Source organism: Episyrphus balteatus, chromosome 3 (genome assembly GCF_945859705.1).
Source record: "Episyrphus balteatus chromosome 3, idEpiBalt1.1, whole genome shotgun sequence".
In the NCBI taxonomy this organism is placed as follows: Eukaryota; Metazoa; Arthropoda; class Insecta; order Diptera; family Syrphidae; genus Episyrphus; species Episyrphus balteatus.
Genome location: NC_079136.1, coordinates 37,546,802 through 37,566,615, shown reverse-complemented (window position 1 = coordinate 37,566,615; position 19,814 = coordinate 37,546,802). Strand labels below are relative to the sequence as shown.

General features: G+C 33.9%; 3 protein-coding genes across 4 annotated transcripts in view; 1 reads left to right on the top strand and 2 right to left on the bottom strand.

Moving 5' to 3' along the window:
- Nucleotides 1-1,427, bottom strand: part of LOC129917193 (3-hydroxy-3-methylglutaryl-coenzyme A reductase) — an 81,488-nt gene extending 80,061 nt beyond the window's left edge. For both annotated transcript variants that reach the window (XM_055997586.1, XM_055997587.1), the window contains exon 1: nucleotides 554-1,427. The gene's annotated coding sequence lies outside the window, so the exon portion shown is untranslated. The remainder of the gene's footprint in view (nucleotides 1-553) is intronic.
- A 7,795-nt stretch (nucleotides 1,428-9,222) lies between these two features.
- Nucleotides 9,223-10,214, top strand: LOC129914589 (39S ribosomal protein L9, mitochondrial). The gene is made up of 3 exons (XM_055993909.1): nucleotides 9,223-9,366; nucleotides 9,434-9,760; nucleotides 9,815-10,214. Exons 1-3 carry the CDS (start codon nucleotides 9,295-9,297, stop codon nucleotides 10,178-10,180), a joined length of 765 nt encoding a protein of 254 aa, XP_055849884.1. The 5' UTR covers nucleotides 9,223-9,294; the 3' UTR covers nucleotides 10,181-10,214.
- Nucleotides 10,215-13,491: 3,277 nt separating this feature from the next.
- Nucleotides 13,492-19,209, bottom strand: LOC129915593 (46 kDa FK506-binding nuclear protein). The gene is made up of 3 exons (XM_055995205.1): nucleotides 19,008-19,209; nucleotides 18,605-18,832; nucleotides 13,492-14,692 (listed from the first exon to the last, which is right to left on the bottom strand). Exons 1-3 carry the CDS (start codon nucleotides 19,015-19,017, stop codon nucleotides 13,860-13,862), a joined length of 1,071 nt encoding a protein of 356 aa, XP_055851180.1. The 5' UTR covers nucleotides 19,018-19,209; the 3' UTR covers nucleotides 13,492-13,859.
- Between the last annotated feature and the right edge of the window lie 605 nt (nucleotides 19,210-19,814).

Sequence of the window (19,814 nt, the reverse complement as noted above, 5' to 3'; positions counted from 1 at the left end):
GTAAAAAAATCAAGAAAAAAAAAAGTTAAGTGCTTCCGAGTTAAAAAAAAAAAAACGAAGACAGTGGAGTAGATGACAGTTGGATAATCCCATTGCAATTATGTACTCTCTCTCTTCTTCACTATCAGTTGTGTGGTCATTTAAGTCTTTTTTCATTCTTATTTTAAAGTTCAATGTTTCTTCTTAAGATTCTGCCAAAATAGGAACTACCTAGAAAAAAAAATGTTTATCAAGGAAGGGAAGATCCTAAAAGAAAACATTAAACTACCCTCCCTCGCTCGTTCAATTGTCGACAAGATAATAACAAGAATTTTATTGGGAAAACAATAAAAATAGAAAACACATATTTTTTTTTGTATTTTTTGTTGTGGCATGCGCGTCTTTGTCAATTGACATTCTCTCGTCTTCCTCACATCGACGACGAGAAATCTATCTTTTTTCTTTCCATTTTCCATAGAAATTTCCATTTCTGATGAAATGATGGGATAATTTAAAGCAATCCTAGAATCAACATAAAATAATGACAAACAAAACATTTTTCAATGTTACTTACCTTTTTTTTTAAACTTAATTAAATCTTCAAGACTTTGTTGTTGTTGTTGGAAGCTCTTAATTTATGAATAGAATCTTTACAAATTTAGATTTCTTCAAAAAACTAAACAACTTGGTAGCGAGTAAGTCAGTGCAGGAGGAGGTTGTTTCTGCAGCAGTCAGTGATATCGTTTTGTGAATCTATTTGCAAGAAGTACAAACTACAAACTCTATTTTTAAGCACACACGCTCGTGAGTTGTCGTTAGGTTTTTGTTTTTTTTTTGTTATTTTTAATAAAACAAAACAACAAAAACAAATTCAAGTAAAACAAACACACTTTTTTTGATAATCTTTTTATGAATGAAAGAAACTAGCTAACATTTAATTTAACAAATACAAAAATAATATAAAAAAAGAGAAAAAAATTATATAATGCGGGTAGTTGGTTTTTTTGGTCTGGGTTGTGATTTGGTTTGCACAACTTTTCACTAATTTGCAAATTTTTGTTTTGTGACTTTTCTCTTTTTTTTTTTTGTAGGTTTCTCTAGAGTTTTACTTTGGAACCATCATCATCATCATCATCATGACCAATTAAAGATGAAAGAGAGATGAAGAAGAAAATAAATAGAAATTTTTTTTTTGTAACTTTTTGGAACTGCACTGGCACTGGACGTGGATGGTTTCTTTACGAACGTTGAGTTGAGGTTAAGTTTAACAGAGAAAAAAGTTTGTTTTGTATTCACTTACTAGACAAATTAGGATTTTTATAAGTTAGCAAAAAATAGAGGTAGAAAATTTATTTTCTTTTATTATTAATTTAATTTATACTTTTAAATGGAAGTATAAAAAATGAGAAGAAGAATTTTAGTTGAATCCGCGATTTCTTTTTCTTTTTAAATAAATTTATATTTTACTTCCAGCTGGACCAGCTGTTTCGGTTGAACTGTCAGTTCGGTTGAAGGAGATGTGAACTTTTCAACTGTGCGCGACTGTGTAGAAAAGTGACATATATGTCAGTTGTTTCGTTTTCGTTTTGTTGCAAAAGTTTCAAGTTGGAGATTAGGTTTGTTTGGTTGAACATTAGGTTTTGAAGGTTTTTTTGTGAAAAAAAAAATTATACAAGTACACAAATCAAGAAAATTTTTAAATCTCATTTTTTGTAATGCCGACTTTAAAAATATTTTTGAATTGGTTGAATTGGTTTTTGAAAAAGAGCAAAATAACACACAGATTCTTTTTGTGACTCAAAAAAAGGAACAACAAAATTTATTCTTCGTTAGTGCCTGGCTATACGGTGATTTTTCAATCGCCTAAGCAGTGAGTTTGTAGGCAAGAGGGATGAGGAGTGAAGGAGGAAGATGCTCACGAAGCGAACTAAATTTTCTGAGGGTAGTACAGTTCCATTCCTAAATTTTTCCTTTTTTTGACGTTTGTTCATAGAAAATGTAAAAGTGGAACGTGATTGGGCACAACAGTGTGTAGCCACCTCATGTGATTTTTCAATCGATTGAAAAATCACTGTGTAGCCAGGCACTTACGTAACGATTGCTTAATTTAAACGCCATTCACCGCGTTTAGAGCATGCTTTGATCCATTTTTAGAATTATTTGACTACATTATGAATTATTACAAAGATCGTGAGCTCAGTATCATGGTAATAATTTATCTAGGGTGTGGGGTGAAGGCGTCATTTTGGTTTGAATGAAATTATTATGTTGAATTTTAAATTAAAATTAAAGAATGTTAAAAAAAAATTAAAATGGTTGAAGGTATAACTACAACGGCCACTTTTTGCAAAAAGTCAAAAAATGAAAATTTTCAAACTCATTTTGTTACAGTTTTTCCGACCACAAAATTAAAAATAATGATGCAGAAAGCTTATTTTTTGGTCCAAAAAACTATTTTTGTAGTTTTTTTTTCCAAAATTCGAATGGAAGTTCGATTATAAATACAAATTTAAGCAACGTTGCTTAAAGGCGAATCAAATATTTAATCAAGCTTAACTAAACAACTTTTGGCAACCAGTTTAAGCAAATCTAATAAATACGGCTGTAGGTTTTGAAGCGTTTTTAAGAAAAAAATTACAAGTTCACAGATCAAGAAAATTTTTAGTTTTCACGAAAGTGAACATATTTTATTTCTCGCCAGTGTAATTGGTTTTTGAAAAAGAGTATACAACCCAAAAAAAAACCATCATTGTAATAGATTCTCTATTAAAGTCACAACTTGTGAGAGTCACAAAAAGAATTTATTCTTCATTAAGTTGCTGTGAAATGTGATATCTGTTCTATATGAGATCACAACTTCGAGAATTTTTGTGATTGTGGGAGAGAATGGGGATATAGCTTCTATAGAAGTAGCTTTTCAGAAACAAATGGCTTGTTTAACGACTTCTATAAATTTTTCTAAATACTATTAAAGAAACTTAACCGAAGAAATCTTGTTAAGGCTTAACTACATACACCACTTTTTGAAAAAGTACAAAAGTGAAAATATTTTTTTTTCTGGCTAGCGCAAATGTTTTGTCAAAAAGAGTATACAAATTGTTTATTAGACCCAAAAATAAGCTTTCTGCAACATTTGTTTTGATTTTTTAGGCCGAAAAACTATACAAAAATGAGTTTGAAAATTTTCACTTTTGTACTTTTTCACTTTTTGAGCCAATGTAGTTAAGGATTTATTCTGATAAGCTTCAGTTAATGAACTTAAGGCCATCCCAACTAACAATTTTACTTCTGAATTTTGAACCCAAAATGATATTCGCAGCTTTAAAGCTGCTATCCCGACAAACAATTTTGGTTCTATAAAGCTTTACAGATGCAATTGTTGCTTCTGTAAAGCATTATAGAAGCAAAATTGTTGGTAGGGATACTACCTACAGTAAGAAATTAATAGTAAACGCTGTTCTAAGAATATGCCTGGAAGTCTCGTACAGTGACCTTATAGGTTCGATGAAAAATTCTGTGTAAAGGCTTTACTACATTCACCACTATTTGAAAAAGTACAAAAGTGAAAATATTTTTTTTCTGGCTTGTTTTGTGAAAAAGAATTGCTTTTTAGAACAAAAAATAAGCTTTCTGCATCATTTCTTTTAAATTTCTTGTCCGAAAATCTATACAAAAATGCGTTCGAAAATTTTCACTTTTGTACTTTTTCACTTTTTGAGCCAATGTAGTTAACCCTTAATCGAAAATATTTTTTTTCGCTAACTCAATTTGATTGTAATAGCCTGAGGTCGAATCACAGTACACGATTACGATCATATACGTTATGGTTTGGACTATTATTGTCTCTATTTAGGGCCAGTTGTACAAACGTGGTTCAGCCTCGGATCAGGAATTTAACTCGCCGATTTCGGCGGATTAGCAGTGGATCAACTTTGGTTCAAGAATGGATTTAGCTATTTCAACCTATATGGACCTAGAACCAGTGCTAAATATCAATTCTACCACTGAATTCAGAAGATAAAATGTGCTGATCCACGGATCAAATATTTGTACAACTGGCCCTTAATCAGTAGCACAAGAAAGGGACATATAGCGGTTAACGAACGTATGCCGTAATTCGGCCCCTTTGTTCACTACAGCCAGTAGCGTAGCGTGCATGGGTAGCACCCGGGGTGGCAATTATGGTGTTGCCCCCAGAACAAAAAACTCAAAAAAAAATATTATTTTTGTACGATCTGCGTAGTAGGCTTTACTGAATTTTTCATAAAAATCGGGTTGAGTATTCATTCAATTCAATTGGCGATTGGAGCACATACTACTAGCGCCGTAGTTTCAACTTTATAACTAATTTTAACAGGACGGATGTTTACATTAGGGGTATTCACGATCTGATGCAACAGGCCTAGTAAAAATGTAAAATTTTATTTTTTTACAATAGATCGTGAACGCCTCCCATCCATGGGGGTAAGCCTTGTCGTGGCGGATGGGCTTACGGTGACTACTACTATGAAGCTAAGAGCTATGCGATCGCGAAACTTGTTTTCGCAGAAGGGCCTCCCATGGTCGACAGGTCGAAGCGGAGTAGGCTGTTGCTACTAATTACCCCCCCAACGAAGGAGTGTTCCCACCAAGGCACTCCCAACAATTGACGGTAGCGGAAGAATTCATTTACAGAATCAACGGTAGCGTCACCAGTTCCAGTTAGGCCGAACTACTTGGTGAACCCCTTATATGAGCTACTCCGACATATTCAGAGCACAGGTCTATAAGGAGCAAATCACATCTAGGCAAAATAACATCAAGGTGAGCCTAGCGACACACACCAACATCTAAGAGCTTTCCATTAAGCGTGCATGCAATTCCTTGGGTTAGGCGACTGGAGATCACCGGCGTAGTAAAAGACGATCACATTACAAAAACAGGAGCATGCCAGTGTCGACAATTTGCGAAAAACGTTTCGCGAAATTTTCCGAAAAATTTCGAGCATTATGGAAGTACTTGCTAACACGAACAGCACTACCCCGCCAGGCAGTACCGCTGCTACACACGGTACTGATCCTGGACCGATTAGAAATAATCGGGTCAGAGCTATACGGATTCCGGGGGCTAGCAAAGTAATGCACGAGGTTAGAAGAAAATTGAGAGTCGCGAGTTGGAACGTGGGTAGTATGAACGGCCGAAGCTGTGAATTAGAAGAGATGATGAAGAGGAGGCGAGTGGACATCTTGTGCGTCCAAGAAACCAAGTGGCGAAACACTGGAAACAGAGCCCGTTTCTTAGACGTCAAGACAAAACAATACAAGATGTTCTACTACGGAACAGAGCAAGGTAGAAACGGAATCGGTGTCATCCTTGCGGAAAAGCTTCTTGGAAGCGTTTTGGCCATTTCGAAGTCCAGTGACCGATTGATGTCTCTTAAACTGGTGATGGAAGGAAAGGTGTGGAATATAGTCAGTGCATATGCTCCCCAAATTGGATGTGAGCAGGTGGAAAAAGATGCATTCTGGCTAGACTTCCACAACCTCATTAAAGACATCCCAAAGGAAGAGCTTTTGTTTGTGGGTGGAGATTTAAATGGACATGTAGGGAACGGCAACAAAGACTATGAGGACTGCCATGGTGGCCTTGGATTCGGAGCTAGAAACCCTCCTGGCGAAGAAATTCTAAGCATGTGCAGGTCACATGGTCTTATAGTGTTGAATACCATGTTCATTAAACAAAGCCGACACCTTATCACTTATAGCAGCGGTGGAAATGAAACACAGATCGACTACCATCTGGTATCTAGTTTCATGAAGCCGCTAGTGAAAGACTGCAAAGTGATATTAGGAGAAGCGATCGCCCAGCAACACCGTCTCCTACTGACAGAATTTTTTATGGAGACGAAGGCGGCAAACAAACAAAGAGAGGCTACCGGAGGTATCAAGTGGTACAACCTGGAGAAGGAAAAAGGCGATGCATTCATCTCTGTTATGAGAAATTATCTGTGCGAGACCACCAGCAGATTACAAAACGAAGAGTGCAGAGTACAAAATATGTGGGACTCTCTGCAAAGAACTTGCTTGGTGAAGGCGAGGTCACTGCTAGGAACATCTAAAGGAAACTACCAACGGGAAAAAGAAACATGGTGGTGGAGCGATGAAGTCAAAGCAGTGATATCAAGGAAAAAGACCGCTTTCCAAGCTTGGTCCAAATGCCCCTCTCATAATAGAGATGAAAAAGCACGACTCGAAGTGGACTACAAGCGCTACAAGAAGGAAGCAAAGAAGAAATGCGCCCAGCATAAGGCAGAGAGTACGGAAAGCATGTATCGCGAGCTTGGGGAAATATCTGATCCAGCTGCTGATGCAAACCAGGCTCTCCAGGAACTGCGACATGCCAAGATGAACAAGGGTGCAGCTATCTTCAAAATTGCCGCTCAAAGGAGAAGGAATGCTCAGGAAATACGTTCACCAAAGTTCATTAACGATGCTCAAGGCCTACTACTTGTGAATGACGACAAAATTCTCCACAGGTGGCGACAGTATTGTGACGAACTCCTAAATGAGCAATTTCCCAGGATTTACTTTCCAACAGCCGAACCTAATTTAGAAGAAGTACCCGACCTTACAGTCGAAGAAGTTAGCGTGGCGGTGAAAAACTCCAAGAAAGGAAAGGCGATTGGTCCAGACGAAATACCCTCTGAGTTCTGGAAGAAGATGGGAGACATTGGGTGTAAATGGCTCACGATTCTCATCTCCAAACTCATTAGCGGTGACCAAATGCCAAATCAGTGGAGAGAAAGTTTCCTTCTCCCAATCTACAAAGGAAAGGGGGACACACGAAACTGTGATAACTACCGATCGATTAAGCTGATGTCACACACCATGAAGATCGTTGAGCGGATTTTGGACGGCCGACTACGAAAAATAATACGGCTGTCTGATGACCAGTGCGGGTTTGTCTCGGGTAAATCAACCACAGATGCCATACAGAGTTTAAGAATCCGAATGGAAAAACACCGTGATTCCTCGAAGGATTTGCATATTGTGCTGGTTGATTTCGAAAAGGCATTCGATAGACAACCACGAGATCTGATATGGGTGTCCCTGAGACAGCGAGGGGTTCCGGAAATCTACGTGCGGATGATCAAGGACATGTACGAGGAAGTAAAAACGAAGGTAAAATGCCCCGCAGGAGTCACCGAAGAGTTCCCAATTAAAGTCGGTGTGCACCAGGGAAGCGTCCTGAGTCCTTTGCTCTTTATTACCGTCCTTGACTTTCTGCTTGAAGAAAAAGTGACGGATCCGAAAGTGAGTCAGTTATTCTTTGCTGATGATGGCGCCATCATAAGTGAAGATCCAACATCCCTGCAACGAGCACTTGATGTATGGGTGGATGTTCTGGAGGGAAGTGGGTACCGGATAAGCGCGAAAAAGACAGAATATCTCTGCTGTCCATTTTCTGACCCAGACGGCCCTATTCCGGACATTTACCTGAATGGCACAATACTTTCCAAGTGCGAAAAGTTCAAATACCTTGGATCTATGATCAACAACCAAGCTTCTTGTGATGACGACATCAACCACCGAATAAGTGTAGGGTGGATGAAGTGGCGCGAAAACTCTGCCATCTTCTGTGACCGAAAAATGCCCCCTAAACTAAAAGGAAAGCTCTATACTGCAGTTGTTCGCCCAGCACTTACATACGGTTCACAATGTTGGACAATGTACAAAACGTATGAGAGTAAACTGACAGCAGCAGAGATGAAGATGCTTCGTATGACAGCAGGAGTAACAAAGCTTGATCGAATAAAAAGCAAGAAAATCCGAGGAAGTCTTCACGTCAAAAATACCGTCTTGGATAAAATACAGCATGACCGTTTAAGCTGGTACTGCCATGTACAAAGAAGAAACCCTGAGAACCCAGTTCAAAAGGCGATCGCATACGACGTTCCAACGCAATCGCGAAGAAGAGGCAGGCCTAAGAACTCATGGAGAAGACAAATGCAACGACAACTGCATTCAGTTGGCCTTAGACATGGAACAATTCAAAATCGAGAAGCCTGCCGACGTTTCCTGAGGTCAACCCGGCGAACCCCACATGCGGAGCCGTAGTGTGAAGCAGTAGAGTGGGAGAGTTGTGACCCCATCCGAGATCATGACTATCGTCGATAATGGAGAAGAAGAAGATCGTGAACGCCTCTTTTCTTATCTATAGTAAATATTGAAGCATGAATGAAAACCATGATGTTTTTTTTTTTAACAGGGTTGTTCCTCCACTGTTGCTTCTTCTTTTTTTTCCATTTTTTATAATTTAATTATTTGTTTTGTTCGGGTTAATTAATTTTCACAAATTATTTTACATCAAAAGAAACTAAATTACTGGACATGAGTACTGACAAGCCGACAACCATAATAAACAGAATAAAAAAGACAAACTGTTTATCATGGGCGACGCGACGGTGAGCTGCCATCTGTCAAAAATAATTTTACTCTATTGTATTTTTATTTTTCAATAGGTCTAGGGTATAGCAAAAGTGCAAGACTGTTGTAAAATTTTAATCCGTATATTTTGTTGTTGTAGTGTTGTAAGATTTTACACTTTTGCACTTTTGCAATGATACAAGACCAGTTGCATGGGATCGTGAATACCCCTATTATGTATTTCTAAAAATGGCGTCCATGTCAAAAGTCCTAACAAAAAAAAAGGTAAAATGTCGGATGATAGCTCCTTCCGTCCTGTTAGTTTTAGTTTTTGTTTTGACCACCGGTAGCGCATTTCAACTTTACCAATCGCCGATAACACTGATGTTATTAAATTTTGATGTCTTCCTCATGTAACCGAAATTATTGTGTAATAAAGTTGGTATTCTGTTTTCACTAATAGCTGCGTTCCTTTGGAAATATTTATCTACTGCTTAGTACTTAAAACTACTTTGAACTACTCTTGCTATACTGAAAAAGTAGTTCAAAGCAGCTTTAAGTACTAAGCAGTAGATAAAAATTTCCAAAGGAACGCAGCTAATAATTTCACAAATAAGGTCAGTTCAAATTTTAGATTAATTTTTTTTTTCTATATGATTTGACATTCAAAATGAAAATATTTTCAAAATGATCTCATTTGGGATGTAGTGCAAACAGGCTATTAAATATTTCGTTCCAAAAAGTTATCAAACAGACCCATCATTCCATTTCGTTTCTATACCGGTTCCGATTCGTATGTCAAAATATGAAATGTCAAAATCAGCTGCTTCCACTTTCCTGCACCTTCACATGTCTCTTTTTTCACATCGATAAAATTAAAAAAACATTTTTTGTTAAAATTTAAATTAAAATGTTAAAAACTGTCCTAAGTGCAAATATTAATCTATTAAAAAATGTTATCCCACTCCATCAACAAATAAGGGTATATTCATTCATTTCATATAAACTCGTAAATAATTAACAAGAAATCCTTTCAAATCAATATACAGACAACATTCGTTTTAAAGAGAAGATATGAACCGCTTTTACATAAGAAGGGTCACCACCCGAAAAAGCTTCGTGCTAAGCATTTTATATACGACCTAGTTGAGGATACAACAATTAAAAAGAAACCCAATTTAGAAGTTGTATTGAAGACTTTTGTCGAAGGAGTTGGCGACAAAGGTGATGTTGTTTCTATGCGACCGACTTTTGTGTATAACAAATTGCTTTTGCCAGGATTGGCGGTATACAAAACTGAAGAAAATATTCAAAAGTATGCCAAAACAGAGGAAGACAAAACTGAAGTTTTACATAGTTCACCATTTGCTCAGAGGGTATTTATTAAAATTTTTGCCAAATGTATTTTTTTTTATACATTTCCTTTTTAGACGGTTAACATGTTGCAAAGTCTGACTTTGGCAGTTATTATGAATAAAGATCATCCTTGGGAATTAAAACCATGGCATATAAGAACTTCTTTAAGAAAAGCAGGCTATTATGTTAAAGATGAGTGTATTACTATGCCAGAACAGCCAATTACTGGTCCCGATCTAAAAAAAGAGAATAAGGATTTCTTTTGTACGATAACGATTAACAATTTGGAGAAGGCTAAACTACGATGCCGAATCCATCATTGGAGTACTGATCCAAGTGAACGTCTGCCATATGTCTCGGAACATTGGAAGTTAGATGCTGAACCACTTTTTGGCAATGAATCCGAAAAGAAAAATGAAAGTAGTAAATTAGAGAAGTAAAATATGAAATAATAAATTGTTGTCAACCATTAGATCATATAGACATTTTTTTGAATTAATTTTGTTATAATTCGATCAATCTATTTAAGAATCAGCAACAATTAACTATCCTAAAATAGGTACTCTTATATAAGAGAGTGGATTCTAGGTAATGTATACAAACCTAGTTGAATATGCATGAATTTCTATATAAACTTATGCATATCATAGCATAGCTTTATTCTATATAAAAACTTCCAGAAAAATGTTTTTAAGAAAAGACATCGCAGGCGAAAAAAATTCCAAATTAGGGGAGAGTGGGGCACATTTGAACACTTTTTGCTTTCGCAGTTTTCTTGATCTGTAAAGTTTACTAACATTGAACTTCGATTTCAAATAACATTTGGTTAGTTAGACGAAATATTTATATTAAATTTTGATGTTTAACCAATATCGGATCTTATGTTCAAAAGTGCCCCATGTATGGGGCAGCTTTGAACATGGAAGGGGCACTTTTGAACAGCAGTATTAGTTTCGTTGTAATGAATAAATAACACTCAACTTTTTATTAGTTTTTTAATAAGAACATACACAAACTCAAAATTGATTATTATATCATATTCAGGAACCAAAAAAATAATAAAAACTCAGAAAAAATTACCTTTAAATTTTAACTATAGTTATCACATTTATTAGATGAAAAGAAATACAAAAAACAAGAAAAATTCATTTAAAACATAACTTAGAAAAATGGAATTCATACCATTTATGCTTCTCAGAGTAATATAGATTTATTTTGTGATCAACCTATATTTCTAGACATGAAATTCAAATGTTAACAAAGTGGATGTTCTTCATGTACTAGGAGTGTTTATTGGTGTAAGCAGCTTGACTTTAATTTCTATACCACTTAAGCGGTATATAATCGAGTTCTCATGGAGATCAGTCTAGTACTCGTAGAACTTGAAGAATTCAGTAATTTTTTTTTAAATCTTCAATAATGTACATATTTCCATTTTTTTCTTTAATTTTGTCCACAATTGGTAGTTTCATTATTCTTTTTATAAGAAGATTACGATTTATTGAATGAAACATTAAAGTTTCCTCAAAATGTTGAATAAATATTTAACATTAATATATTCATTCAAAAATTCACCGTGATTTAGTTTAAAATTTATTAAACATTAACAAAAATTGTATTGCGTTTTGAAATCACGTGACAAATTTTTGTTAAACTCTTACAATTAAAAAACTGAAATAATGCAAATCTACTATAAAAATCACCTTCCACCTATAAATCTGAAAGCCATCTGAGATAACTAAAGACGTTTATAGATATGGTGTTGACGGGTTCAAATAACTTCTAAAAAAGATAGATAAACTAAAATTTTATATGCAGTGTTCAAATGTGCCCCGTGTCCAAAAGTGCCCCACTCTCCCCTATGTAATTTTCAATATTGCTTGAGTAAAAAACAGTTAAGGTTTTTTTTGGGAATTTTCGATCAAAAAGTTTAAAGCCCTTCTCCTACAATGTATGCCCGGTAGCTTATGTATGATATTTAATAAGTCTTGTACATAGGTAGTTCCTTAGGTGCTTTTTTTAAATAATTGTGGGAAGCGGAAAATAAATTATCCTTCATTATTTTCGAAAATTTATACTCGTATTCGACCACTTCAAAATATAAATTTTCTTTTCAGAAGATTTTTTTGTAATCCCTTAATGTTCATCATCACAATATATTCTATTTAAAACTCGTTACTCTCCTCCTAGATCATGAACAAAAACAGCATTAAACAACGTTTAAGCTTAATTTTTGCATTGAAAATGTTGTTTTCCCCAGTTCTTTCTTAGAAAGTGTCACAAATTACTTCCATCCCAAAAGTAACTTACTAAATTAAGTATGAATATTTTAGAAACTCCCAGACTCTACGAGAAAGTTTTTGAAATGGAATCATTTTTCGACCTTCAACATCATAAAACGTAAATACCTTGAAATTTATATTGAAACAGTGGATAAAGAGATTTTGTCAAACAAAAATACGAAATAAGAAACAAATCTCACTGTATTGGATGAAGTCGTATCTTCCAAATAGAAGACAGAACCTAAAAAAAAAAAAACTTTTTATCGAAGAAAGTTTGCATTGACAATAGGGTATTACAAGAATTCATTCTAGACACATTTCTTTTAAACGTGTACATCAGCAATATTGGCAATTTTTCTTTTACTACGAAGTTTGTAAGTCATTGGATAGTCAAACATAACCACACTGGGCAATATGAATAAAGAAATAATTTATTTAACTTTCTTTTACATAGGTTGGCATTTATTTGTTAACAAGCAAAAAAGATTTGGCTTCATGAAAAACATTATTTAAAAACGAACGTTATCGATTCCGTCTTTGCACGCGGAATCGATTTTCTTTACTTTTCAGAATCATAAATATTTTTAGTGCCGAACGAACGATTTCAGAATTACACGGATCTACTCCGAAATGTTCCGAATTACCAAACGAAAGCATTATAAGATATTCCTTGTTCACTACGCTATCACATTTGTTGTAAAAACAAAATGTTCGTATTGGCCATTTTCATAACAAAGTAAGAAAATTCCACATCCGGAATTCTCATATCGAAAGGAGATTTTATTCCGCTTTCGAAAAATTTAACTTTCACCAGTAAATACAGTGGCTATGTTATGGAATTTGTGGAAAAAATTTTTTTTAGATTTAAATTGACTGATAAAGTAAGCTGTCTCAATTGATTCCTTTTCAAACACAATTTCCTATTTGTCAATTTTCTCAAAAACTAGAAGGAACAGGAAAATACCATCTTCAGTGTTTGATAAAGAATCAATATTTAACATTTTGTTTTTGATTTTAAGTATTTTTTTTTTTTTGAAAATTGCACCTTCCGCGTAGACTGAGGAAAGATAGAAACTCTCCCTCCTCATAATAAAAAATGATTCTATAGAAACCCTTTTCAAAAAACATTAATTAAAACTGTCTAAAATTTTGTGTACAAATACTTTCATTAAAATCGGTCATTTCGTTTACGAAAAAGACAGGGCATCAACAAAACGGTTCTATGGCATTGCCATTGGCAAGTACCGTTAATTTTGGCCCTAAAAAATCAATTTCCCCTCTAAGAACTTTTTGTATAAATTAGGAGAATTTACCTTGACAGACAGACTTAATTACGACCACCACTTTTTCAAACTCTGTCATCGTGATGTCATGTTTGATTGTTATCTTAAGTTCTATTTTTCTAAATCCTTAAACCTATAACGCAAGTAAAAATGAAAGAACATCAATAAAAACAAAAAAATGTATAATTATTTTTAAAAAAATCTTTATTCTGTAATTGCTGGGCAATTTTCTTAAACTATCAGTTTCTTTAATTCTGTTTCTATAAAAAGAATAATTGTTGTTTTATGATGATGTCGATCAACAAACTTTAACGATAAGTTTTTAATTCAATTAAAAAAAAAAGAAAAACGAAAAAAACATTTAAAAAAGAGAAACCAACAGAAACAAATTGTTAATTAACTCTTTTGCTGTTTTGTTCCATTTGTAGTAACAGAGATAAAAATGGTTTAGGAAAAAAAAAGTAACGATTTTACAATTTTTAATAAGAAAGGCTCAACAAAAAAAATTAAGAAATACTCCTCCTGCACACTCCTCGCTTACATCGTAAAATTATTTACTGCACTCCTTTTAATTCAACTTCAAACACCAATGTGCTGTTTGGTGGGATTGTTGGTGGGGATCCTCGTGCACCGTAGGCCATATGTGCTGGGCAAGTGATGCGTCTCTTTCCTCCAACCTTCATGCCGACAACACCAACGTCCCATCCCTTGATGACTTCACCGCGTCCCAAACCAAACTTGAAGGGAGCACCTTGCTTCAGACTGTCAAAGACTTTGTTGTTTGACTTGAGACGACCTTCATAGTAGACTTGCGCTCTTTTGCCAGTTTTTGCTTCGGGTCCATTACCCACGCGAATGTCTTCAATTTTTACTCCACCGGCGAGTGATTGTTCACTCTTTTGCTTTTGGGCTGCTTGTTGTTGTTGGAGAGCTTCTTTCTTGTCTTTTTTCTGTTTTCCCTCTTTCTTTTGTGATTCAACACCGTTTTGCTTTGGCTTTTCTAATTTAATTTGCTTGGCTTTTGGTTGTTGGACCTCTTCGTCTTCACTTTCGTCTTCTTCCTCATCATCGTCGTCATCGTCATCATCTCCTTCTTCATCATCATCATCTTCGTCGTCTTCTTCTTCGTCATCATCGCTGTCTTCAGCTGCACCTTCTGGCTCACCGTTGAAGTCGCTGTCATCTTCCTCATCATCGTCGTCATCTTCATCGGCTACTGCCTCAGCTTTTTTGCCAGATTTGCTATTGTTGGCTTTTCCGTCGGATTTCTTTAGCTTCTTTGAAAGAGCCATCATCTCTTCCATAGCATCGGATTCTTCATCGGACATATCATCCAATTGATCACTTAGATCTGTGATGTATCCAGAAATGTGAATTGTTCCATTACCTAAAATTCAAAAAAAAAAAAAGAAAACTTATAATTTAGCACAGATTATGTAGTATTTCAAGAAAAATTATGATATAAATTATAAGTACATTTTTTTTGAGAAAAAAATAGACCATAAAGTTGTGTAACATTTAGGAAAATGACAAAAAATAATAAGAGTGGAGAAAAAAAAAGTAAATGCACATAAGTGGTCAAATTGAGTAAGTGTCCCATGATTGATTTCATGTAAAAAACTTTGAGCCCATAATTTCAAGAGCTATTTATTGCAAGTTTAAGCCGAATGAAATTATCTTTTTATCACTAAAAGGTTTTCTAGTTCATAATTCAAGCAAAAATGCATCTAATAAAAAAAACATTTTTTTCTAGAATTTAGCTGTAGGATTTAAAAATGCTTTTTTAAAAGGTTTGTTGCATGATAACCAAGAGGAAAACTTTTGAAAGTGATCTGAATGAATACAGAATAACGTAGTGGCCAATTTAATAGTTCGCCGCCCGAGTATTGTTTTGTCGTAAACGCTAAAATGCACTTTTGAAAGTTTTTCAAATCTGTTATCAGATTTTTCCTATCGTGTACCGTTAATAAAATAATTATTAGTATCAATTTTGTCGTATATTCACAGATTAAGCATCACATTAGTATTGATTTGTGGTAAAAAATTAGTTAACGACAAACTCATTTTGGGTAAAAACCATGATAATTTGAAAACGTAAACAATGAGAGTTTAAGTTATGTATACAGAACATAAATAAGAAGATATCCCACAAAATATTCTTTAAAAATTGAAAAAAATTCATCGCAGTTTTCTTTAGTAACGCAAACCATTTACCCCTTGTAGCCCCATGTGACATATCTATTACAAGCCAACAAAGATCCCACAAAAGCTGTACAGTACAAACTATATTTTTCTTCTTTTGAAGCGTATAACATAATTTTTAAATATTGCTTTATTAAAATAGTATACCATAATTTGTAAAAAAAATGGCACTAATAGTTTTTAATTGGCAGTTAATGTTGAAAGTTCGACTTTTTTTTTAACTAAGCAAAATTGTGTAAAACGGGATTTTATTTTTTGGATTTCAGAAAGTGCCTTAAAAGTAAATATTAGATAGTTTTTTGTTTGAATTTTTGCATTTATATTAACTTATTTTTTTACTCCGTAAATTTAGAAATAACTTGGTAAATAATGAAGATATTGAATTTTTAAAAATACGTGTTTTATTATTGTTAAAGACAAGTCGATTGATATTATTAATTTTAAAATTTGCGATCTTGGGTTACAAGGGCTTAAAATTGGCGTTTACGACAAAATAATTCTCGGGCGACGAGTTGATCCAGTGTGAAGACGACATTTATTTGTTTTATTGGTTTATTTAAAATTGGAGCAATGTACTTTGCTTATGTACACACAGGATGAACGTTTGATTTTCATAAATTTATCGCGATTTGTTTTATGCAAAAACTTGGGGCAAAGAAATATTTGTATGCAAGAAAAAATTAAGATTAGAATAAAATCGTTAGTACGTATTATGATCTAGAACCAACTTTTTAGAGTTGGTTGACTTTATACATAAATGTAATCTTCATTTAGTAAAAATATAGTCAAAGGCAATTATTGAACGTAATCATATAAGTATTTTTAGATAATGTTTCCTCAAGTATAATAAATTTTCAAAACTCAATAGGTACCCAGAATCGAAAAAAATGTTTAAATTATTATTCAACGGCCGAAAATGGCGGGAAAGTTTTAAATCTTTTATAATGAAATACCTATCAATGCTCTTAGCAGATGTGCTTGCGAATTTGTATTTACACTCATAACAATGCAAAAAAGATAAGATTAAAGGACAGCTGTATGCCGAAGGTAGGTCAGCTGTAGCAGGTAATCAAATAATAAGGACAACATAATTTTTCCAGACTAAATGACCTATCGAACTTTTTAATACAAACGATGCAAAAATAGTTCGAAAAACAATGGAAATGTGTTTAAGAAGTACATTAAAAAAATAATAATCATTTTGTTTAAATTTTTTAAACCAAATAGGTACGTTCTTGCACTAATAGCTTTCCTAAGATGATTAGATTTAAATAATCATGCTCAAAGGAGAATGGGCATTTTGGACGTTGAGCGGCCATCAATGAAATTGGTATCAAATGAAAGAATTATAACCTAGGAAAAACTTTTACTATGGACGTTTCGCTGTATTGCGTTTAGAATGCAAGATAATGCAGTATTAGTATTATTAATGCATTGTTTAATGTATGAAGGACAAATTGATTCATATTTTAATTTCGAACATAAAATATGATGCTCTGTCATTTTCCCTGAGTCTGAACTCTGAAGACATTAATCTTGAAAATACGACCAATACAACTCATAATATAAGATTTTTAAGACAACTACTTCAAGATTTTGTTCGAAAGTTTTCAAACAATTCAAACTAACAAAAAATTAAACAACGAAACTCTTAAAATAGACTTGAAATTGTTGTTTTAAAATGCTTATAGTTTGGGTTCTAGTGGTTGGATATTCAAGATAAAGGTCTTCAGACGCAGGGAAAATGACAGAGTATCATATTTTGCACTTAAAATACACAATTTAGTTATAACATTGAGGCAATATATATAAAGTGTTAAATGCAAAAATGCATTTTATCCGTTTTTGAAGTACGTCACAAGGATAAAACTTCTGCACAATATTAGTAAACCTTAATTACAGTAAAACCCGGAAAAGTACCTCACCTTAAATGTCCCATTTTTATAGGCACTAAAGCGGGTAAGGTACTTACAAGAACCCGCTTAAGTGCCCATAGGCAGTTATCTCTATATTTATTTAATAATAAAAAAAAAACATGTTTGATTACTAAAAACATAATCTTCACATAACAAAATTACTTTGAAAGTTTCAAATAGCTAACTAGTTAATTTCTAACTTTAGTAGAATTTTTGAATTTTAAAGCGGTTAAGGAAACGAAATTTTTCTTACAGTTCAAACTTGTTTCAAACGTGTACTTAAAAGAATTTTTTTCAAGTAAATTCAATTATAAGTATTTGAAAAGCCAGGCAATTAAGCGGGGAAGGCAGTTAAGCTAAAGGTGCTTAAAAGATGAATTTTATGTGACAAAATCCTTAAAATTTTGGTTCTAAAAAAACAAAGGTACTTAAGCGGGTTAGGCACTTAAGCGAGAGGCACTTATCCGGGTTTTACTGTACATCAAAAAATAACAAATTCATTCCTGGCCGCGTAACGTCCACGTTCCATACAAACTTGCCCATTCTCCTTTAACGCACACCCTATTTATTCTACAGAAAGAAAACCTATTATTATTATTATAATACATATCTGAGTTTTATGGTTCTTTTTTTAAATGCGACAAGAGTGATCTTAAATTCAAGGAATTTAATAAAATGTGTGTGAAGGTTTGGGGAGATTTTAAGTGCCTAAAAATATGTGACATCTTCAATCAGCCCTAAAATTGGTGCACATGCACGAGCTCAATCCTAAAGTGATTTCAGAATATATTCTTGGTATACCAACCAAATAGAAATCTGGAAAAGGAACATGACTGGAATATACTGAAGAGATGCCTTCTCAACCGAAATCTATTTCCAAGCAGTCTTGAAAACTGCAGTGAAGGTCGGAGCATATTTAGCAACACCTTCATAACTCAATGTCGACTCCAAGTTTACATATTATGTTAAATTGAATAAAATCATTGGAAAGAACGCTCACTTCTTGTTTCTATTACATACATATGTAAGTTTTTTTTTCAAAAAAAAAAAAAAATATATATATATAAAAACACTCTAGAAACACCCATTAAAATGTTGTTACATTTAATCTACCCACATTGTCAATAAAACATCTCAGCGGAAAAATAGCCCAAAAAAAAATTCATATCGTACAAACTTACCTTGACTTTGGAGAGAAATCTCATCGCCTTCATTGAAATTCAAATCCAACATAACTTGTTCGGCGGTGTTCTTGCGAAGAGTACAAATCAAATATTTGATGTTCTCGTATGTGAGGAAAAGCTGGATGGGACCATCGCTGCACGAGGTAACATCGAGGGCGGCTTGAGATACATGGAATGCCTGCTTTGTTGTTTGCGTGTATTTTTTGTTAGCTTTTAAAATGAGTCCTTTTTTGAAGAGAAAATAAATTGAAGTTAAAATTTATTCTTAGTTAAGAAATATCACTAAATAAGTTTTGTAAAAAAGCCGCATGGAAGACCACCCTTTTTTTTTTGGTGGAAACACGTGGTGTTCCATAAAAACTTTCTACTATGATATTTTTTTACTTTCATTTCGACTTACCCCAAAACATTTTTGATGTGTGATTAAAAAAGAACTCAGGAACTTAAAAAATAATTGTTAAATTAATAAATTTAGGCACAGGTTAGCAACTTTTCAGTTGTTTAAATGCAATTTTTCTTCACAAATTTTTGATAACACACGAGAAGAGCAGAGCAACTGTGATGGCGGCCTCAACAAATTTGATTGTTGAAAAAAAGAAACGAACTGTCTTGCTGTCTGCTTGAAAAATGTGGTTGCGTTGTCCGACGATGATGTGCGTTGTTTGTTTGTACAAGCCGGGTGGAATGTTTTGGAAACGAAATTTTGTACTTTGAATTGTGCTAATGAATGCGTTCAGCAGAAAATTATAAATAACGAAGAAAAAAATAATAAAAATAATAAAAAAAGTTATAATTGTTTGGAAGTGTGTATTTACATAAATTGCGCAATTTTTTTTGTGAGAAATACGCAGTTATATCGAATTCCTTTCAACAACAAAGAAAATCGAAATAAAATCGTTCTCAATGCGTTTTACGTGTCGTAAAAAAAAGCCGTTTTTTATTATCCCATTTGATCCATATAGATAATTAATTAACACGTATTATAACAACTACATGAGATCTCCCGACAAACAATTTTGGTTCTATAAAGCTTTACAGATGCAATTCTTGCTTCTGTAAAGCATTATAGAAGCAAAATTGTTAGTAGGGCTTGCTTTTCATCAGAATCACTAATCGTGATCTTGCTTTTCAGCAGGTTCACGAATCGTGATCTTGCTTTCATCAGGATCCAAGAATCGTGATCCTGATGAAAAGCAAGATCTCATGT

Coding starts and splice junctions, on each gene's coding strand:
- LOC129914589 (XM_055993909.1), top strand. CDS start 9,295: ATGTTAAAAACTGTCCTAAGTGCAAATATTAATCTATTAAAAAATGTT. Junction 9,367..9,433: donor CACTCCATCAACAAATAAGG/GTATATTCATTC, acceptor ATCAATATACAG/ACAACATTCGTTTTAAAGAG. Junction 9,761..9,814: donor GTTCACCATTTGCTCAGAGG/GTATTTATTAAA, acceptor TTTCCTTTTTAG/ACGGTTAACATGTTGCAAAG.
- LOC129915593 (XM_055995205.1), bottom strand. Junction 14,693..18,604: donor GATTTCTCTCCAAAGTCAAG/GTAAGTTTGTAC, acceptor TTTGAATTTTAG/GTAATGGAACAATTCACATT.